At 41.1% G+C, this 24,226-nt stretch overlaps 2 protein-coding genes across 2 annotated transcripts; one reads left to right on the top strand and one right to left on the bottom strand.

Annotated features, from left to right (window-relative positions):
* The first annotated feature begins 982 nt into the window (after positions 1-982).
* On the top strand, positions 983-6,900 carry LOC139471848 (carbohydrate sulfotransferase 3-like). Its single transcript, XM_071254346.1, has 3 exons — positions 983-1,015; positions 4,502-4,733; positions 5,951-6,900. Exons 2-3 carry the CDS (start codon positions 4,594-4,596, stop codon positions 6,744-6,746), a joined length of 936 nt encoding a protein of 311 aa, XP_071110447.1. The 5' UTR covers positions 983-1,015; positions 4,502-4,593; the 3' UTR covers positions 6,747-6,900.
* A 3,997-nt stretch (positions 6,901-10,897) lies between these two features.
* On the bottom strand, positions 10,898-19,051 carry LOC139471732 (uncharacterized). The gene is made up of 3 exons (XM_071254213.1): positions 18,394-19,051; positions 14,757-14,851; positions 10,898-11,994 (listed from the first exon to the last, which is right to left on the bottom strand). The coding sequence occupies exons 1-3, from the start codon at positions 19,049-19,051 to the stop codon at positions 11,782-11,784; spliced, it is 966 nt and encodes a 321-aa protein (XP_071110314.1). The 3' UTR covers positions 10,898-11,781.
* Positions 19,052-24,226: the final 5,175 nt, after the last annotated feature.

Raw genomic sequence — 24,226 nt, 5'->3', positions numbered from 1 at the left:
GTGTGTTTGCATGTACTAGTCCGGACTTGTGCCGCTTTTATTGTGCTTGCACACTGAGATACCATGCCAAGTCCTGCCAAGCGCCAGGCGGGTTATCCCAGCCATACAGTTGTGCTCTGTAAATAATCGAGTCTGGAACCAAGCAATCCACATCTTCCCGAGGCAAAGGAGTTAACTAACTGACTTTAAATGTCCAGTTTCCACCCTTGCCGAACTAGACTGGAATTCCTGGGCTCGATCGTAGCGCCACCAGTGGCTGTTACGAGTTTTGTCACTTCTAAGCCTCTCCTAGGGACCAATCAGATTCAACCACTCGTAGCACTTGCATTTGTTTCAAACAAAATTGCGGCGGCCAGTCAAGACGATCTGATCGATAATCAAGATATATATTGTGATAAAACGGGTCTTACATCGTGAAGTGCATCAAATCACATGGGCACCTTGATCACAAACATGAAAAGACTTGGACAATATCTGTTGACAACGAGTTGGCGGTGCACATGCTGTTCAAATCCTGCAATCGACTTAAATCTGCACCAGAATTTCCTAACCGAATTTCGATTTCGTTGCGCTATTTTGATTGGACTATGCACAGACTCGTTAGTCCAGCCAAAATGTAACTCCATAATACCAGCCTAGTTCGGCAAGGGTGAAAACTGGACTTTTATAGTCAGTTAACTCTCTTGCCTCGGGAATATGGGCAATTCAGTGATTGACATCATGGGCATTGATCCACGGGATTGGGATACGATAATATGTGATTTAACCATGTCAGCCAGCCTGACTGCCCAATCCCTTTTGTCGCCTGTTACGCTTTGCATGATTGCTACAATGTGATTTTCTTTAGATCGCAGAATAACATTTTGTGCTCATTTTTAAAGAGATAATGATTTATCAACAAGTGTAAAATGATAGTAATTATACACATATGTTGATATTGCAGATAGGATCGTTTTCAATCCAACCTCCAAGGTAGAAAAAAGTGTCTCAGACTTGGAGTCAAATCGTCACGAAGGTAAGTTAAACCACAAATTCATTTTATTCAGTAACCAGCACAACGTACCCGAAGGAAGATAGCGACGCTTACAGCGTTATAACTATAAACTTTACGTTCAAGTCGAGCTAAAACATTAGAATAATCGAATATCACAGAAGAGGCAAAGAGTGAAACAGCTCAAACACTAAACGGTCGTACAGACCTGGCAGGAACAATCAATGTTAATATCACCGATTAAACGAACAATCATAATGATAATATGAAAATGTTAATTTGAATAGTGCTCACAATAATCAACGACAATATCATGAGAAAATGGCGAATATTTGCTCTTCGATTTATTAAGTTGGTTGTTTGGTTGTTTAACGCCGCACTCAGCGATATTCCAGCTATATAAACGCTGTCTGTAAATAATCGAGTCTTGACCAGACAATCCAGCGATTAATTGATTTATATAGTTCTACAAAGTTTATTTCGACTTTTAGGTACTTTCCAATTATGGGAACTTTTCCATAAATATAAAAAAAAACATCAACGCCAGAGAATTATCAGTCTCCACAAAGCGGAAAAGGTAAAAACGGTGAAAATTACATAAATAGATCAATGAAAACAGTGATATAAAAACAGGTGTTTGAAAAAAGGTAAGCATGCCCTGCTCTACCGGTAGCTTTTTGTTTGTTGCTCATAAATTATCACTGAAGCCATAGAAGGAGGATAAATGTATGACGAAGTTCTTTAAGCCTTAAAGAAAATGAATAAATGATAAAAATAACGATCCTTCAGTATTTACAGTAGCATGGTATCAACATCATTTCATGACATACATGTTTTCCTAAAAAGACAAACCTAAAATATCCACTTAATGCGCCGGGACCAACCATTTAATATTCTGGGACGGGGTGGGATAGGATTTCTGTCAGCGATAAGATATTTTCTTTCGGCCCTTACACCCTTGCACTCAACTGCTTTCTGTGAAAGCAAGTCATAGAGCAGAACGATACTAAAACATCACAAATATGTTTTGCACCCATCGAGCAATCTAGTTTGGAGGTAAAACCGGAGAACAAATTATGTCTTTCCATCATCGGGATTTTCTTAAATCCCAGCCCTTATTGATACCTGTCCTTGTTAAATATGTGTTAAATGTAAGTATACCACAAACATCCTTGAATTACAAAGCCCATTAAGATATATTGTAAAATCATTAGATTGGTGTATCTTATGTAGACATCTTAACGGGATATTCCAGCATACAAACAGAAAACAAATGAGGTCGATAACAATTTAGAACGCTTTTCATAACAAAGCAAAGATTTTCTGTCTGCAATAGATCTGCTTTATTACATAAATGACAATAATGCACATACTCTATCAGTACATGAAATAACAGTAAATAATGTAACGGTAGTATGACTACATAAAGTATATTTTAAAAAGTTTAATAATGTACCTGGCTTCGATTTATAAAAAAAGAAATAACAAACATACTTCTATATTCCTCCCTTAAACACACGTTTAAGTTTTTAAGTTTGGTTTTTTCGTTTTCCCTCTTTTTTCAAAAACGTATTTAAGAGTGCAAATCTGTTTCTGATACCAATATATTTGGGTTCTTTAAAAATGATTCGGTACATACCATAAGTTTCTCGTATACAGTACTAGCAGTGCCTTAGCACTTGTTATGAATAATGTTTTAAACACAGAATTTGTGTATGGAAAGAAATGATGTATATGCTTATTATGCATGGATAAAAATATTTTATAAATAAACTCTTTTAAAAAAGTAAGGGATACTCGAAAATAACGCCAAATGTCCAATGTGTTAGAGATATTAGTTTCTAGTTATAGTTGTCTGATAATAAGGAACGAAGTGGGAACACACTACAACCGGAAGTGAAGTAGTTGTTATGACGATCGATCTTGAAGGACGACAGGCGTCAGATGGGAAATTGACGTGTTTGTTGACGTATTTGGATCAGAAGTAGCGCGTAATACCGCAACGATTTGTCAAACATTCATGCTCTTGACGAGGCATTCGTCACCACTCGCCCCTTTCCGTAACCTGCAAGAAGACTCGTCCCCCTATCGATGAATGTTATGTGCGAAAATACGACAAACCAATCAGAATGCGCGCATGGTTTCAAATTCTTCGTCAAAGAATCCCTCAGAAATAATTTTTGATTTTACATATGTCTTGCATCCAAAAATATACACAATACACAGTTACATGTGTTCAATAATACTGTATAATTCCGCATGTCCCGATGTGCTTAAAATTGCATCTGAAATATATATAATATATGGGGAAATATATGTTAACCATTACGCAACGACTTGACAGTTGTTTTAGGTATGCCCGTTTGCGCTAAGACGGAACCCGGTCGCAAAAATGGCCATGAGAGGGGCACGAGTCGCTATTCGGCTTGTCCCGGAATAACACTAGTTGGTCACGAATGTTGACGAGGCATACTGCGTATGAGTCTCCCAGTGGCGATTTGAGGGAATCGGCCCCACTTCTCTTGCAGCGCCTGGCCAAGTTAAGCCAATCTGGTTGGCGGCCTATAACATTGTTTGTTTGTTTATTTGTTGTTTAACGCCGCACTCAGCAATATTCCCGCTATATGACGGCGGTCCGTAAAATAATCGAGTCTGTACCAGTCAATCGAGTGATTGACATCATGAGCATCAATCCACGCAATTGGGATCGATGACATGCACCAACCAAGTCAGCGAGCCTGACCACCCTATCCCGTTTGTCACCTCTTACGAAAATTGTAGTTGCCTTGAAACGGCAAGCATGGGTTGGTGAAGACCTATTCTAACCCGAATCTTCACGGATCCCTATGACGTTGACGCACACGTCTCCCTATAAGGCGGGTCCAGTGAGGGAAAGGTATTGGTTCACTGCTCGACATGGCATTCTATGGATTTTGTTCTGCTAGGCCTGAGCACGTTGGGCCCACACGCCAGAAAACGGGACAACAGAGGGTGTCCGGCTGTTGTCCCGATAGTACTATCCAGTGACCCTTCCTTGAATTGTGAGACCGCCTCCGTGGTCTAGTGGTAGAGCGTCCGCCCGGAGAGCGGAAGGCCCGGGGTTCGATACCCGACCGCGTCATACCAAAAGACGTTAAAAGATGGTACTTGTTCTTACCCTGTCTGGCGCTCGGCATTAAGGGGCTAAAACAACAACTGGTCGGCTCGGAGTTAGTATACTGTGTCTAAGTGGGGTATTCATGTTAAACTGCGGCATGGTATCTCAGTGAGCTAGCACTATAAATCGGCATCAGTCCGGACTAGTACAAGCAGCCAGCCACACACACACACACACACACACACACACATACACACACACACGTGCGCCGTCATATCGCTGGAATATTGCTGAGTGCGGCGTTAAACAACCAACCAACTTATTTTCATTTTTCATATTTCGTATATTCCCATTCTTATTTTCTTATTTCATGCTTAATCAAAGAAGGATAAAAAACGTTTCTACAATTTCAGAGGCTCCCCCGGAATCATGTGTTGACAAATTTCAAAAGTTACACACCTTGAATGACCAGCTCCCCCGTACAAACGTGATTATACTTACGTACATGCGAAGCGGCTCGACTCTAACGGGAGAAATATTTGGTCAGCACCCGGATGTATTCTACGTTTTTGAACCAATGCATACTTTGAAATGGGAATGGTGGTCTAAAAGAACACGCCTGAGCTTTTTTGATCAACCTCCAAGGTACGAATTGCTATCATGATTGTTTTAATTTTTCCTATATATTTTAGACGGACGCGTGGTGATTCCAGGTACAAATATAAGTCAACAGTAACCTATGATTGGGATTGGGATCTATGACATGCATCAACCAAGTCTGCGAGCCTGACCACCCGATCCCGTTAGCCGCTTTTACGATAAGCATAGTCACCTTTTACGGCAAGCATGGTTTGATGAAGACCTGTTCTACCCCGGAATCTTCACAGACCACAGCTGGAATATTGCTGAGCGCTTATTTAAATAACAAACTTGCAAACAAAATTAATCAACCTTTTCAAGAGGCAAGCTGAGTTCACATCTAGAGATAAAAAGTCAACAAGGTATGACAGTTAACATGTTCATTTAGTTTAATTATAATTTTAACAGGCGAAAGTGCGATACAAATGATGTGAAGTTCGTTTAAGGTATAAGTTCGTTTGTTGTTTAACGCCGCGCTCAGCAATATTCCAGCTATATGACGTGTCATATTATGTAAATTCCCCTGAATGTCTACCATATATTTCCTGGCCGTTGAAGGTATCTATTGTACTTTCGTCATTGTGTTGTCTTTTGTTTGGAAAGGCACATGTGTATATGGTAGTTCTTGAAAACAGCAATCCCTTTATATGCTGATAACTGCAGCGTTGCTACTCGCGGCGAGCTGATGACAGGTATTCGGAACAGGAGAAAACAACCATGAAATGACGACCTTCAGTTTGAATGTAGACCTCAGTTTTGAAACCCCTGTGGTGATTGCGGGTTATTGGTCCCAAAATACGTGACTTAAGGGATCGGGTTGTCAGACTCTGGGAATTGGTTGAGTGCGTATCATTGCTCACAATATCAATCACTGGACTATCAGGGCTCGATTATTTGCAGGTGGCTGTCTTATAGCTGAAATATTGCGTAGTACGGCGTTAAACAAAAAAACATCAAATATGAATTTGTATACAGGGCGAAGATCCGGGATAGACTAGGTCTTCAGCAACCCATTCTTGCCGTAAAAGGCGCCTATGCTTGTCGTAGGAGGCGACTAACGGGATCGGTTGGTCAGGCTCGCTGACTTGGATTGTCTGGTCCAGACTCGATTATTTACAGACCGCCGTCATAAAACTGGAATATTGCTGAGTGCGGCGTTAAACAACAAACCAACCAACAACTCGTGTACAATGATATTTCATGTGTGAACCATTTTTTTCCAGGGAAGTCACAAGTGAAGCGGATTTTGCAAAAACAGCAAAAGACATTGCCGACGGGTTTTTGAGGTGTCACCCAACTAAGATAGACATTGCAACACTAAGTCAACATCACTTAGGAAAAAGCAAAGATACGATACCTTACAAGATGTGTCTAAAGTCAAAGCCCGGAGTAATGAAAATGTTAGACTGTTTACCAATTCTTCAAAAGCAATGCTTGGACTCAAAAGTATCTGTTATCAAAACAATACGTTTCCCAATGGAAGCAGTGGAGACAATGATGAAATCAAATCCATCATTAAAAGTCATACACTTGGTCAGAGACCCACGGCCCACCATCAAGTCTCAGATATCATTCGGGCGTGACACTTGGAGCAACCTTGATTCGTACTCCAAGGAGCACTGCTTGAGGGTACAGAAAGACCTGCAGGTTACCAAGCGACTGATGAAATCTCACCCTGACAAAACTAAATTGCTCTTGTATGAGGATTTAGTAGTCCACCCTTCTCGAAATGCGCAGGATCTGTTTTCATTTGTAGGTCTGGCATATACACGTGAGACGGAACGATTCGTTCAATCCAAGACGAACGGCTCAGTGGACGAACACTGTGTTTTGTGCACTCAGAGGCTAAACTCATCACGTTCGGCTCTGCAGTGGCGAAAAGAACTTGACTTCAATAGAGCTCGTGTCATAGACGCTAATTGTAAAGCAGTATACCAGATGTTAGGTTATTTGCCAGTAAATACTGCAACTGAACTCAAAGACTTGTCAAAAAGTTTGAAAATCGAAAAGAACTTATAAAGGTACATGTTTTATACAGTGAAACATCAAACATCAAACAATATGATTAGGACCCTGTTTTAACCCACTTCTAATGTCGTTTTATCGTTGCGGAAATTGGCAGGAAAATTATTGGACACGATCATTTCGCTGGCAACTGGCCCCTATTCTTTAATTATACTGGTAGATTTAGACTTCCGACATGATCAAATATATAAGGATCATGCCAAATATACTTTAAAAAATCCATGCTCATATCCAAATATTAGAAAAGTGCCTCCTGAAAACTTTTTTCACCAAAGCCTATGTTTTTTAGTGTTAAAATTCCAAATATGTTGATCACCACTCAGATACATTTAGGCAGTGTCAGCTTCATCTTACCGAGAGGGGGGGGGGGGGGGGGGGGGGGGGGGGGGGGTGTGGCACGGGTAGCCCAGTCGTCTAAGGCTTCGCGATTCGCTGTGCAGAGTTGCGTCCCTTGGGCCTCTCAGAAACCTGTGATTGTGGGTTCGAATCCCGGTTCGTCCCGATTATGTTTCTAGGTTTGTCAGCACCATACCCGTGCTCGTGGGTTTCACCGAAGTGGTAAACGTCTTAGACCTGCATCACTTCGGGCTTTCCTCCCGCGATATTACTCGAATAGTGTTAAACCCAACTCACTCACTCATCTTCCCGAGGCAAGAGAGTCCACTGGCCAACATCAAAGTATGGTGAAGGAATGGTTGAAGACCATGGGGTTGAAGAACGTCATCCATGTGATCTGGCCGTTGAAGCTGCCACGGATGACGACAAGTCCCGTCCGTTGGTTCATGGGCCATTGCCATTCAACGGAAGGAGCTCGATTACCAGCGACACGGACACGTCGACTGATGCGGCGGTCCATGTTGCTTCCGTTTCCGTCCCTGTGACGAACTTGTTGGGCAAATGGTGAGGTGAAATGGGGTTTAACGTCACGTCCAAGATTATTGCACTTATATAGCGACGTGCATGTACGTGTGTGTGTTTGTGTGGCTGCTTGTACTAGTCCGGATTTATAGTGCTAGCTACCATGCCGCAGTTTAACATGAATATCCCACTCAGACACAGTATACTGACTCCGAGCCGACCAGTCCTTGTTTTAGCCCCTTAATGCCGAGCGCCAGACAGGGTAACAACAAGTACCATCTTTTAACGTCTTTTGGTATGACGCGGTCGGGGATCGAACCCCTGACCTTCCGCTCTCCGGGCGGACGCTCTACCACTAGACCACGGAAGCGGTCTGGGCAAATGGTTAAGTGTACGAGTACCGGTCGTCCTGTGGCGTCGTCACGCGTGGTCTGCAGATATACCAGCGGCTGAACTTAGCAACTGAATTACAGTATTACAATGAGAGGCTAAAACAACACCGTGACAAGATACCGACCAGATGCGTAGACAGCCAATTACGTCGGCTGCGACTAATTAACACCTGAGTCAATTTACTCAACACTCTAAGGAATGAATTGTTCTGGCCTGGGAAGGTGAAAATCAATTCCCTCAGAGTTAGAAATTACGTTCGCCTTCCCGGTCATCACAAAAATTCACTTCTTCAACGCTAGTGTATTCTGTTGCCAGTCCTTCCTTCTGTACGCGTCGCCACATACACTGGGTAAAGTGAAAGAAGCAGCCTCTAGTATGTGTAGTTGCGAACACAGATTATCTCTTTCTTTATTTTTCCGTCTCACGAGTTCAATGGAAGTTAGTAATCACATTCTCTGAGTTCAATTTTTTTTTATCTCTTTCTTCACTTTTCCGTCTCACAACACCCCAGTGTCCTCAATGTATAAGTGTCCGTTGTATACATAACGAGGGTACACATCACTGATCTTTTCATTCGCCTTCCCGGTCCCCAGTCCCTTACCCCTCCATTCGCCTTTCCGGTACTACTGGTAAATTTTATCGACTTCCCGGCCGACACCGAATGAATAACCTCGGTCGGGTTAAATAACGGGAAATAAACACAGAGGGCACAAACAAGCCACTTAGACTAAAAAATAATCGATTACGTCTGAATATCAGCTAGTCTTAATAGACAAAAGATTCAGTCACTTTGACTGAACAAGGAAACACAAAATTCCCAAATAACTGGACAATTACGGATTACTAGAAAAAAACGGAGTACAGTAAACTACGTTTATAACGAACTGACGGATATAACGAACTTATTTTTTAGTCCCGGCCATTTGATGTGAATATGCTGTATATATGCTTATAACGAACTACGGTTATTTCGAACTAAAATTAGTGGTCCATTTGAGTTCGTTATAACCGTAATTTACTGTACTTCAAACAGTAGTTACTTAGTGCCTAGACCATCTCGGGAATGTTGGTTATCCACGGATTACTAGAAAAACTGAGTTTTATTAATCCTAGTAACAAAGTTTAGTTCAGTCAGATTCTAGATCGAACCTAGTCCCGAAAACCACTTACTGACGAAACCTGAGTTTCGACCGTGCCCACCCCAGTAGCGAGACAATCATGAACGATTTCACGGTTCCTGGAGGGTGGAGAAACAAAATCTAGGAAGCCTTTAAATATACAGCGCGGATGTCGGAGGAATTCAACAGACTGGGGCGACTTGCCAGCGTGTGAGGTTGTAAGTATCGAAATAAAGCGCTGAACATAAGCTTTCCAACCGTATCATACAGATACATACCAAGCTATGTACAATTATTGGTGAGGCAAAAATGATCATAAATACATGAGACATATCTGAATGTACATATAAATTCCCCCAATGTTTGAAAAATCATAATTACAAAAGCATTTTCAATAGAAGATTATGGTAGCGAACATAGTAGAGATAACATACATCCAGTCAATACATAGTATTAGATCACACGATAATGAAATAGTCGGGCCACTAAATCTAACACAAAATGTACTGTGAGGATGGTTGCACACATTTCTTGCAATCTGGATGTGGTTAGCACCCATTTGCCTCATTCCCATGGCCCTCGCTTTCGTTTGTGCTTTTTCATTTATTTATTTGTAATTTTTCGCAAGGATCAATTGCATTTTATACCATTTCTGCACTTGCATTTTTAGGCATATCAGAAAAAGGTGTTTAGTTATTTTGTAAGTGCTGCACGCGCCTCTGGTCTTAAGTTGGCAGTGTTTCGGCGACAGCTTGAGAATGTTTGACATTTTCTTTTCCCTGGCAGTTTATAACTGTCAACAGTGAATTGATCCTTTTATGCAGCGTTATATGTGTTCACCCCCGAAACAATGAACTTTTTGCATCTGCTCACTCGACACCATGTTACCAGATGGTGTGGTCATGAAATATTTACGAATAGATTTTGTGATCAATAAGGTAAGTTTTTAACTGAGGGAAAATAATTGCATTTATAACTGTTTCTATATAAATACGATATCTGTGGAGGTTAAATAACAACATGTAAATACGTGAAGATTGAAATAAACATGTGAGTTCATATTTGTAAAGATGAAATGAAAAAGTTCCAAATAATAAAAAAAAACAGCTGTTGTGATCGCTTATAATAGTGTTGCAAATGTTAAAGCAAAACATGAAATACTGAATGAAATGTCATTGTTATATTGCTACTGATGTCACATGAAGAGACAGAAGCTCTAGGCCATGCACATGTTTGAATAAAATGATATGTTGAGTCTTTTGTTTCGTTTTGAATGAATAAAATGTGTTAGTTTATTCTTCAGAATGTGTTCGTGTTCATTTACTTTGATGGTCTTTTATTCACATTTGTTTTAAATGCTGTTGTAGACTTACACCATGTTTAGAATGTGAACCCACCCAGAAACTATTATGTTATCATATGGCAGTTTATTTATTATCGATCAATGATTGTAACTGTGTTACGTTGTCTCTGTCAAAATTCGGTGAAGATTCCGGGGTTGAATAGGTCTTCAGCAACCCCTACTTGCCGTAAAAGACGACTTTGCTTGTAAAAAGCGACCAACGGGATCGGGGTTCAGGATCGCTGACATGGTTGATACATGTCATCGTTTCCAAATTGCGTAGATCGATGCTCATGATGTCAGTCACTGGATTTTCTGGTCCAGACTTGATAACGTACAAACCGCCGTCATACAGCTGGACTATTGCTGAATGCGGCGTTAAACAACAAACAAACAGCAAATGACACCTTGGAATGACAGAAGCAAAGCGCATATGCGAAAAAGCGTTTATTTTGATGAGCCTGATACCAATGAATGGCTATTTAACTTGGCGTGTTAATTGACTTCAAGAACAAGCAGACTGCTTTTGTTAATGTACCAGAATCAGCTCTGTTGTTGTGTTTTCATTGAATAGAAACATGATAGCCATTCATTTACACGGGATTGGTGAATCGCGAGACCGCATCATCTCGGAAAACGGGGAAGTTCACATGTCCCGTCAGATAGAAGCATTGCTTTTAAGGGACATTGGATAGGATGAAACCTAGAAAATAGATATTCACTCCACCCATCTTATAATCAGACGATAATTAATAATAACCCAAGACTACTACAGAACATATGTAAACGTTGTATATACCTCCATCTATTATAATCCGACCAGTTATGCTGGATTAACAGGATTTGATGGCATTGTTTGGTTTTCATGCAAAGCAATCTGTATAATTCAAAAAATTATCATCCAGATCATTTAAGTCCTCCGTCAGCATGATGATTTAAGTGTTATGAAAAAGTTGCAAAATATCCATACATTCCCGAAGTCAATATTAACTATGATCATATTAAATGGATTTTGATAACTGGAAAATAAAAATAAAGATATTATAAGACATTAAAGATCGACCAATAGTCAAACTGCATTACACATTACTGGTCAAGATTCGGACTTGGATAGACAGATGTCTTTAAATAGGTATTCGGGTATAAGAGAAAAAAACACCTCACACCTCAAATTGTCCTTTCCCCACAACATGTACTTGGCCGAACTTTATACAAACAAATGATAAAAGAATTTCCTAAAAATAATGTGCTTCTGAGAAATGTTAATTTTGCCTCAGAGCACATGGAGGCGAAGTCCACATATTTCTGCCACCGTGAATCATTGTTGTACTAGCAGCTTCAAAGCTTGCTTGTCGCCGTCATTGTTGCTACAGAGGTACATCCCATCATCACTTATTCTGATGTCTCGGATCTTCAGATTCCATTCACTGCTATAGCCCCTGTCGATGGACAAGCGACGGTCAGATGTAAGTGCCAAGCTTGAGAAGCGGTTCCAGGTATAAAGTGTAGTTGCTTTAAAACTCCACAATCTCTGTAAATTGGAACAATTGGATTTTTAGCAATTTAAAATAACAATCCATCTACATGTACTATGTGTCCATAGAGATAGAAATGTGTATATTATTTGTGGCACACCATGAACGAGGTAAATCTAAAAATTCTTGACCTGATAGATATTGTTTTGTGAAGTGTGACGTTTCAACACCTGATTTCTGTCAACAAGAGAATTTGACAAGGTTGAGTGAAAATGCGAACAAGGAGAATACTGAGAAACGAGCTGTGATTGAGTACAATGTACCTGCATATAAAGGGCATGTCACCAAAGGAAATACAAAAAGAGATGAAAAGCACGTTGGGGATGACTGTAAGGACAAGCACTGGTCGTCCTAAAGATGGAAACCCTGGAAGGCAACTGGATGCCGTCTAGGCATAGTTATGCTGACAAACGTGCTATAATTCAGCAATATCGTCGACACTATTGGAATCCGTTTTGGTTCAGGTCAGGCCACCTTAACTGTCACACACAACGTCCGCTGTCCACACGATGGGTATCCAAACTGTCGACGACAGATCAGAAGCTGACCATATCCAAGGACCAATTGTCATCAGAACCCTGATAAAGTTGTGATGAGAATTGTAACCCAGGATGTATATAGAACGGGTTTTGTCGCTGTTATTCCCTGCAGAGACAAAACTTCAAGTGGAAACATTTGGCCTCCCCCTAAAAAATAGACTCGGAAAAAACGATAATCGGATACTAGCAAAACGCCGAAAGGAATTCGAGGTTACAAATATGAATAATTTGTACACATCTTAATCTCAGTGGACAGGTTCCCCCACCTTTCAATTATCACTGAATTTCGAAATACAGGCATTTAGTTGTTGGTCCAGGAGGGTTTTCTGTGTAAAATCTGTTGCCAGTTAGCGTTGAAGTTTGTCGTCATGGAATGGAGAGGACCGCACTGTGTTTATTGACTGTAGAGTCTCCACGTGGAATGTGAAATGTAGTATTCCAAAATGTCATAATACAAATCTTACGTTCTGCCGAAAAATTCACGCCAATTTTTCTCATTGTTTGCTTGGGAGGCGGTCAATAGCAACGTGACGTCATAACAACGCGTTACCATGTATTAAAGGTGCAATACATTCATTCTTTCAATCTGCAACTGAGTGATAACAAGCAGATATTCTCTAAGATTTGACATAAACATATTGAAATAACTACAAGAATGGTCGTTGAAAACAGCACAGTGTTGGTCAACAGTTAATGGAGAAGCTCATGACACAGACAATGTCTCACACACTTAATACAATGTCTAGACCAGTGCAGGACATACAATGTCTAGCTCAGTGCAGGACATACAACGTCTAGCTCAGTGCAGGACATACACCGTCTAGACCAGTACAGGACATACAACGTCAAGCTCAGTGCAGGACATACAATGTCTAGCTCGGTGCAGAACATACAATGTCTATCTCAGTGCAGGACATACAACGTCTAGCTCAGTGCAGGACATACAACGTCTAGACCAGTGCTGGACATACAACGTCTATCTCAGTGCAGGACATACAACGTCTATCTCAGTGCAGGACATACAACGTCTAGACCAGTGCAGGATATACAATGTCTAGCTCGGTGCAGGACATACAACGTCTAGCTCGGTGCAGGACATACAACGTCTATCTCAGTGCAGGACATACAACGTCTATCTCAGTGCAGGACATACAACGTCTAGCTCGGTGCAGGACATACAACGTCTAGATCAGTGCAGGACATACAACGTCTTGCTCAGTGCAGGACATACAACGTCTTGACCAGTGTAGGACATACAACGTCTTGCTCTGTGCAGGACATACAATGTCTAGCTCAGTGCAGGACATACAACGTCTAGGTCTGTGCAGGACATACAACGTCTAGCTCGGTGCAGGACATACAAAGTCTAGACCAGTGCAGGACATACAACGTCTAGCTCAGTGCAGGACATACAATGTCTAGACCAGTGCAGGACATATTACGTCTAGACCAGTGCAGGACATACAACGTCTAGCTCAGTGCAGGACATACGTCTAGACCAGTGCAGGACATACAACGTCTAGACCAGTGCAGGACATACAACGTCTAGACCAGTGCAGGACATACAACGTCTAGACCAGTGCAGGACATACACCGTCTAGACCAGTGCAGGACATACAACGTCTAGCTCAGTGCAGGACATACGAGGTCTAGCTCAGTGCAGGACATACGGTGTCTAGATCAGTACAGGACATACAACGTGTAGATCAGTACAGGACATACAACGTCTAGACCAGTGCAGGACATACAACGTCTAGACCAGTGCAGGACATACAACGTCTAGCTCGGTGCAGGACATACATCGTGTAGATCAGTACAGGACATACAACGTCTAGACCAGTGCAGGACATACATCGTGTAGATCAGTACAGGACATACAACGACTAGACCAGTGCAGGACATACAACGTCTAGACCAGTGCAGGACATACAACGTCTAGCTCGGTGCAGGACATACATCGTGTAGATCAGTACAGGACATACAACGTCTAGACCAGTGCAGGACATACAACGTCTAGCTCAGTGCAGGACATACAACGTCTAGATCAGTACAGGACATACAACGTCTAGACCAGTGCAGGACATACAACGTCTAGACCAGTACAGGACATACAACGTCTAGACCAGTGAGCAAGCCTGACCACCCGATCCCGTTAATCACGGTGACTTCTTACGACAAGTATTGGCTGTTGAAGACGGGGCCCTGTCAAAAGTACTCACATATGAATCCGTTTGGCTGGCAACAGAGCATGGCAGGATAGCGGTACTCCCTCTTTTCGCTATGACGACTTTAATGGAGGGTTCAGTATTTAACCCTGAAACATAATGATTCCAGTGATACGCTCATTCAATATCGATTGTCCAGTGTAATGCATCTCTCATCTGTAAAATGCTCTTGATACATTGGCTATTATTTGAATAACACGGCGCTTAGAATTATCGTCAAAGCAGATTAGGGGCGGTCGGGTAGCCTAGTGGTTAAAGCGTTCGCTCATCACGCCGAAGACCCGGGTTCGTTTCCCGACATGGGTACAATATGTGAAGCCCATTTCTGGTGTCCCCCGCCGTGATATTGCTGGAATATTGCTAAAAGCGGCGTAAAACCATACTCACTCACTCACTCACTCAAAGCAGATTACACTCATGGTGCGGCAGACACTCTGAAGGACGTCACTGATCAGAAAGATGAAGATGGCGACACCACTTTCCAAAAAGGCTGCAAGGTATTGTTTATAATGGGAGGAGATATACACCAGACAATCGAGGATGAATCTCGTCCAGACTGGTGCAGAAACTTTATCAGAATCCTCATCCCTGCTCTCATCCATGTTTACTGAGTGTATCCAAACAGTGTTATGATAATTAAATGATGATATAATACCATGGAGTGAGTGAGTATGGTTTTACGCCGCTTTTAGCAATATTCCAGCAATATCACGGCGGGGGAACCAGATTTGGGCTTCACACATTGTACCCATGTCGGGATTCGAACCCGGGTCTTCGGCGTGACGAGCGAACGCTTTAACCACTAAGCTACCCGACCGCCCCATAATACAATGGAGGACGGTACATGTATTGCCCATGTGGGATTTCTTTGTGAATAAGTCTTTGCGTGCCTAATCAACTGTTGTACCGATGCCGGCCCGATCATACATTAAGACCACAAAACGCTGTATGACTGTCATCATGGTCTTCATATCCTGTTCGGTTAGCAAAGTGACGAAGGTGAAGGACGATATTTTCATTACAGAATTGAAATATAATACTCATATAATTAGGCGATAAACATACTGTGTTTACAATGTAGAGCTAGGTTACCTGTACATTTAACCCCGCTAAATTTGGAACCGAACACGCAGCGTGAGGTTTCAAATGTTAAATTTAGCGCGGTTAAATCTACAGGTAACCTAGCTCTACATTGAAAACACAGTATGTTTATCTCCATTCTTTCATGACTAAATAAAACGCGAACTCTTTGGTGTTAGCAAATATATTGAGTGAAGCGGCATGGGTTGAGTTCAGTGTTTTGAGTGGGTTAGCGATCTGAATGACGGAATCACCGAACAAAATATGGTGCTGTATTTACTCAAGCAGTTTGTTTACACCGTAATACTTCACTCGAACATATGACAGGCATTGAAAGCATATAAGCACGGCAACTTGGTAAGCTAACATGAGGTGGGCATCCCTAAAGAAAACAAAGCAACCTTTCAAGGCTTTCGCTCCACATCGCTCGTCACCATTATGACGTCATATCGCTCATTGTGACGCAAAAGATATGACATCACATTCGTATATAGAAAAGCGCCAACATTCCAAGCTCTCTGTTGTCTCCAAAACGTAAATACATTCCCTTTGTTGATTTATGTCGTGTTTTTCTGCACGAAATGTATTGCCACACATCCTTTGAATATTGTAGTAACCGCATCTGTGCATTTTGTAACCTGTAATTGTAGATGTAATAATTTATTTGAATATGCCTACCGACAATGACTGAAAATAGTAAACACGTCCCATTTTAATTCTGGAAACCCAAAAGTCCAGAAACTCTACGGTCTTTGCCGACTCTCCTTCAAAGGTATTTACAAAATTAAACATGCTGTTTTCATGGGAACATACCAAGGAAGAAAAAATGAAATTTTTTTTTTTCAAAAACTCAATATTTACACTATGTCGCCCATGGGCCTGTCCATGGGCGAAGTGTGGCCCATGGGCCATTTTAACTTAATTCAACGATTTTATAGCGATATTGAAATATTTCGCCCATTGGCGAGAATATTTTCCTTTGCTCAACAGTTTTAGTTTCGCAAATACATAAAGGTTTTATAAGCATGACACATGATTCAACTCATTTTACCTTAATTCAACTATTAGAATATTTCGCCCATATTTTCGTCAGTCCCTTTAAATAATTAACTAATTGTGTACAGAGTATATTGTATCATGTGAAATATACTTTATATTATATCATTACATTACTATTTAAAAAGGGCCCTTCGTTGGATGTTTCCTTTACAGAAGTTTTATAAATTTCACCTTTTTTACATATTGCAACGATACGCCAATTCATTAGCGACATTTTCCAACACATTAAAGCTTTTAAGTTTAGTTAGTTTCTTTTTCATTTCCCATTTTATGTCTCGTTGATACATCACACTGGAAAAGTAAGTGACACTAAGTATGCAATATACAGGTACACATGCGCGTATTTTAATGGCAACAAAAAACGATTCGTCTTTGATTGCATAACGTCTGGCTGAATATCTCACATTCTAACGAAATCTCGAAATAATTATTTAATTATATGCGGTGTCGAACTGACCAATGGGAATTATGTTTACAGGCGATTGAGGAAAACTTGAGTGAATATTATAACACTAAAGCAACTTTTAAATGCATTGTCACTTTTGGTATGAAAATGGTAACAGTTAAGAAAAAACAACAGCCTTCTTATGATAACTCTCATATTCTCATTAGGACGTTGTATCTAATTATAGTGTCGGCCTTATTTACAGGTGATTCTACAATACCTGCTCTCGGTCAATTACGATCTACCACACCACGCGTGAATAAACAGTTATGCAGGTGTTGCTGTGGGCAAATACCTAGCCTGAAAATGTATATTTATTTTGTGGATACATGTTTTGCAAATTTTCGTTGATATGTAGATATATTAAGCACAAAGAGGAAAAAATGTTTATGAAAGATGAATTAGTGCCTTGAAATATTCATCGAGATGTGTATCATCGTTTAATGGGGTCATTCAAAAAAAGTATGTTTGGAGGAGATATCAAAGGAGCCGCCCAATATACACAGTGTCGTCCAGTGAACTACCACCCCACCCTTTCCATAATAGTTATGTAATCGGTACACAAATATATTTGATGCGGTGTCAGTGTGAAAGGAGTTTGAATTACGTCCGCCACTGGTCACAGAAATCCTCAAAGTATACTGTACTATTCTATGAATATTAGCTTCCGCGGTGATGCGGCCGTCAAACCAGCTGTTTCAATCAGAGGGGGTTTATTGTGATTTTATAGCCTCTGATTGACCAATCAGAATCGAGTAAATTCCAAATACATGGTAGAATAATATGACATTATATTTATGGTAAATACCATGAAACCATGACTGGCGTAATTATCACCAAAGGTCAGGACGAACCAGTATTCTATGATCTTCAGCTCATATAATCCAGATTCCCCCTGTTTGTGATCATTGTGTGTCCGCACCATACCAATGCACCTGGCATTCCCCCGACACGCCGTAATATAGCAGAAATACTGTAAGTTGAAGATGGCTTTAAAATCTAACTGACTGAGAAACATTATCAGCGAACGGTTAAACTAAATCAAACCTTTAGGCGTCAGAGTACTGTATGACGTCACAGTTTCAGATCCCGGCTTGGTCGTGCTGCCTGACCTTGAGGTCATCTTCTCCATGTCCATTCTCAGCACCTCCAGCAACATCCTCTGTTCCGCCAGAGCCGAATGCAGTTCGTTTATCATCACTTTCTGATTATCACCATCAGCTTTAAGCTCTTTGATAATCTTATCGTATCGTTTGAAACGCTTTCCGAACATTTTCCGAGTAGGTTTGTTAGAATCCAACGTCCCTACTTTCGCAGGAACAGGTGGTTTTGTTTTGATGGAATTCAAAGCCAACGTCTTCAGTTGTTGTAGTTGTTGTTCAACGGACTGTACCTTTGTGTGGACGGTCCCTTCTATTAGTCCTTGTATTGTTCCAGCTTTCGCCATTTCCTCAATCACCCTTGACATCACGTCGGGGACAACACTTTCAAGATGGAGGGTTAAGTCATTGCGGAATATCTGTAAATCTGTTTTCCGTTTTCGATCGATTCGATCCATGCGGCTTCTGATATCAGTGATTTCCTCTTCTAGGAGTGACACTTTGGTAATAATCGTTCTATCCCTGTGAAGCACGGAGGTTCCAAGCTGCGTTTCACAGCAGAGAACGCACAACGCCAACACAGTGGCCTTCCAGCGAGTCGCCATATTTTCATGTGTCGTCAAAGCATTGCTTGGGAGAAGTAAGACGTTTAGCTCACCTTGCATCCTAATTAGTATCCCATTTCCTTTAACAGGTCACTCCGGCGTTTATAAATGTTCGGACATAATTATAACCTGGCGTTTATTTGAAAACCGGGTCCACTACCTCGAAGCAATCTTAGCACTAATAATATTGTAACTTTCATTTTTTAACACGGATTTACCAAACTCCTTGCGCTACCATCACTTTGTAAAAGGGTTGTTTCCACCGGAAGTGTGGGGCCATTCATTAAAAGGTTTCTAAATGGGCACCATGTCTCTGTTCTTCCAATCTGGGTTCAGACCCGGCTTCTGTTAGAGAAAATATAGTAGTAGATTAAAATATAAAATGCAGCAAAGAGGGTTTCGGTGATCCTGGCACAGTCAGGCTGGTTATAGGCTCATCATCAGCTCAGCTCAGGGCTCTTGCCCCCTCTACACGCAGCCCAGATAGCGACTGGGGCGAACCCACCGAGAACAATGGGTAGTCGGACAACTTGGTACTTGGGATGCAAGCGTGATATTTCGAATGCGAGGTTCGCATATTTACCATATATATTTGTCAATAACATCAGTGTCAAAGGCGACAGAAAATTCAATGATGTGAATGATTTCATTGGATTTATCAAAAAGGACAAGACCAGGTTTGTTGTCCTGGATGCGCCTGAGGCTGTAAACGGGCCTATTCCAAAGAATTTTGTATTTGTCATTTTTCCATGACGCCCTTTACATATTCCGGGTCGTACCATGGATTGACCCCTGTGTCAAACCACAAGCATGGCGAAGAATGATCGAACAACTCCATCATGTCGTTAAGATACTGTGTTTATGCCAAAGCTAGGCATCCACCGACAATGTGTTGGACAGTCTGATTAAATTCATTACATAATCTACATTTCATATTTACATTTGATTCCACTTGCTAAGCTGGGATAGGAGACAATCTAACACTAACGTGTTTACAACAGAGCAGATATTTAATTCGGCGGTTTTGTGTATACTATGTGTATGGTGAGCTAAACGTGATATTTCTAGCAAGGAAGTAGGTTTATCACAAGCTGCGTCGAACATGAGTAGATATGTTTGACTTTACGAGCGGGGTCGCGATAGAACAATCAGTTTCCTCAATTATCATGAAAACCGGATGAACAACATTGACTATTAATGACCACTCGTGTTATCGGAAAGGGACATGGTAGTTCGGGGGGTTGTAACGACTCAAGCACAAGGCTAAAGAATAGCCAGTTACTTTGATAAATGACAAAATTCTACTAGAGCCTCTTATATGATCAAAATTCATTAATAAAATAAATACACTTTTATTTCCGATCCCGGCAATCGTGATTAATGCAAATAATATTAAAGAAATAAGCGTGAATAATTCAGTTTCTATGATAGTACGTACAAGTTCCACTCCAATGATTTACCGCCCTTTGGCGCGCCACGATATTTCTTTGTCCCTCATTCTTGCTCATGATTAAACATGCGTGTCAACAGTGTTTCAATGCCCCTAAAACTTTAGCAGCCAGTATTGGACGTATTGCATTGTGAACATAATATCAGGATACGAAACGTATTTCATCGTCAACATAGTATCAGGATACGTAACGTATTTCATCGTAAACATAGTATCAGGATACGTAACGTATGTCATCGTAAACATAGTATCATGATACATAACGTATTTCATCGTAAACATAGTATCAGGATACGTAACGTATTTCATTGTCAACATAGTATCAGGATACGTAACGTATTCCATCGTAAACATAGTATCAGGATACGTAACGTATTTCATCGTAAACATAGTATCAGGATACGTAACGTATTTCGTCGTAAACATAGTATCAGGATACGCAACGTATTTCATCGTCAACATAGTATCAGGATACGTAACGTATTCCATCGTAAACATAGTATCAGGATACGTAACGCATTTCATCGTAAACATAGTATCATGATACATAACGTATTTCATCGTAAACATAGTATCAGGATACGTAACGTATTTCATTGTCAACATAGTATCAGGATACGTAACGTATTCCATCGTAAACATAGTATCAGGATACGTAACGTATTTCGTCGTAAACATAGTATCAGGATACGCAACGTATTTCATCGTCAACATAGTATCAGGATACGTAACGTATTCCATCGTAAACATAGTATCAGGATACGTAACGTATTTCATCGTCAACATAGTATCAGGATACTTAACGCATTTTATCGTCAACATAGTATCAGGATACGTAACGTTACGTTTTTTTATCGTCAACATAGTATCAGGATACGTAACGTATTTCATCGTCATCGTAGTATCAGGATACGTAACGTATTTCATCGTCAACACAGTATCAGGATACTTAACGCATTTTATCGTCAACATAGTATCAGGATACGTAACGTTACGTTTTTTTATCGTCAACATAGTATCAGGATACGTAACGTAATGTATTGTATCGTCAACATAATATCAAGTTAAGTAACGTAAACAGTCCTCAACACCAGGAATGGCGTCATTATCATTTGCGTAATGCTTCCAAGAACGCTCTTTCTCCAAGGTAGAAATTATATACCCAAGTTTGATGGTTGCAAAAACAATGAACAAACAGGAAAGTGAGTGAACGAGTATGGGTTTACTCCGCTTTTAGCAATATACAAGCAATATCACGACGGGGGACAAGATATTAAGATATTGTACCCATGTCGGGAATCGAACCCGGGCCTTCGGCGTGACGAGCGAACGCTTTTACCACTAGGCTACCCCCCAAAAAAGAAGAAAGTGTAACCCATTTGTTGAAAAACGTCATCCCTGTCGATATGGTCGTTGAGGTTGCCACGGATGATCACAAGTTCCGTCGAGTTGGTTGCCACAAATGCCTCCACAAACCCATTCGTGACCAACTCGTGTTATTCCGGGACAAGACGAATAGCGACTCGTGCCCCTCTCATGGTCATTTTTGCGACCGGGTTTCGTCTTGGCGCAAACGGGCATACCTAAAACAATTGTCAACTCTTTGCGTAATGGTTCACATATATTTCCCCATATATTATATATATTTCAGATGCAAGTTACAGCACATCGGGACATGCGGAATTATACAGTATGATTGAACACATTTAACTGTGTCTTGGGTATATTTTAAGATGCAAGACATATATATAATAAAAAATTCGGATTCTTTGACGAAGAACTTGAAATCATACGCGCATTCTGATTGGTTTGTCGTATTTTCGCACATAACATTCACCGATAGGGGGACGAGTCTTCTTGCAGGTTACGGAAAGGGGCGAGTGTTGACGAATGCCACAAACCATTACCAAACCGACACCATGGATGCGCTTCATGACTGCAGCCTTGCGCCAATGGCCCCCCCTACGACAATAAACCCCAGCATGACCATCACTATGGAATAGCAGATTCTTCCTTCGTCAAAAAAAATGCACTCTCTGCCAGTCACGGATTTGACAGCGTTGTGCTGTCATTGCCTAGAGCCGTCTTCAACGTTGATGCTCATGGGTCAAGGCCACTCGACGGAAGCGGCGATTGGCTCTGTCAAGATCACAATGACATTTTAATTTGGTTTGACTGTGTGTATGGGTTGTGTGCTTGAGGTCTGACAAGTGTTGTTGAACTGTAAGTGATTATGAGAGTGAAGTTATGTAAGCTGGTTGAAGTGAGTGGATAGGCTTTTGGATAGTGGATTTACTTGATTTGTTCATGTAACCATCATGCAAAACGCTGACCAGGTTGGATTGTGTTGTTGTTGGTTGGTTGTTTAACGCCGCACTCAGCAATATTCCAACTATATGACGGCGGTTTGTTAATAATCGAGTCTGGACCACACAATCCAGTGATTGACAGCATGAGTCTCGATCCACGCATTTGGGATCTATGACTTGTATCAACCAAGTCAGCGAGCCTGACCACCCGATCCCGTTAGTCGCCTTTTACGACAAGCAAAGGCGCCTTTTACGGCAAGTATGGGTTGCTGAAGACCTACTCAACCACGGATTCTTCACGGGTGGTTGGACTGTGTGTTGTGGTTTGACCCTGGGGTTTAAGTGATGTTCCTAGCTTTAGTGGCGTGAGTGTTATACTCTTATTGATCATATTGGTTGTACGAATTATGTCATCTCGAATAAGTTGTGAATACAGTAACTACAGTTATAACGAACACGCTTATAACTAACTGACGGATATAACGAACTTACTTTTTTGGTCCCGACGACTTGCAGTAGTTATGCTGTATATGTGCTTATAACGAACTACGGTTATAACGAACTAAAATTAGTAGTCCCTTTAAGTTCGTTTTAACCGTAGTTTACTGCGTATGCAGTATGTCATTTGAGATTTGGAATTTACATAACTGTGTATATATCAAGGTGGGGAAACCTACGAGACGGGCTATATAGCCCATTCGGGCAATGTGAGGATAGCCCAGTTGGTCGATACGAGAACGTTTTCGGTTTTGTGAGCGGACCCCATCAGCACATCGCCTGACATAAACCATCCATGAAAATAAAGAATAAAACACACAAACATACATCGTTGAAAAGGTAGATATTCACAAATATACATACCCTACATGTTCAAAGACTTTTATAGCCCGTTTCTTAGGTTTCCCCAATCTCTATATTATTACGAGTGAGTGAGTGAGTTGGGTTTAACGCCGCTTTTAACAGTATTCCAGTTATATCACAGCGTGTCAGCTTAATGTGGGAGGAAAGTCCGAAGTGATGCAGGTCTAAGATGTTTACCATTTCGGTGAAACCCACGAGCACGGGTATGGTGCTGACAAACCTAGAAACATAATCTGGGCGAACCGGGATTCGAACCCACAGGTTTCTGGCGTGCCCAAGGGACGCAGCTCTGCACAGCGAATCGCGGCGCCTAAGACGACTGGGCCACCCGTGCCCCCAATGTCACTATCAATTCGGGTTTGGTATTATTACGAATCTGTCTCGGTCTACACCTCACAAAGTCGGACATATGAACCTCACTTCGTCGTCAGTGTAGTACTGATGTAGTACATCACTATCATGTCACTATAACTGTATCTCTGGGCTAGCAAAGTCTACCTGAAGTATTTTGGGGTGAGTGCAGTTGACAAAGGTTATTTGTTGTTGCTGTTGTTT

Source organism: Haliotis cracherodii, unplaced genomic scaffold, assembly GCF_022045235.1.
Source record: "Haliotis cracherodii isolate W230 unplaced genomic scaffold, xgHalCrac1.p SCAF_23, whole genome shotgun sequence".
NCBI classification, from domain to species: Eukaryota; Metazoa; Mollusca; class Gastropoda; order Lepetellida; family Haliotidae; genus Haliotis; species Haliotis cracherodii.
The sequence above is the reverse complement of the archived record's forward strand: the minus strand, read 5'-3'. Positions and strand labels throughout refer to the sequence as shown.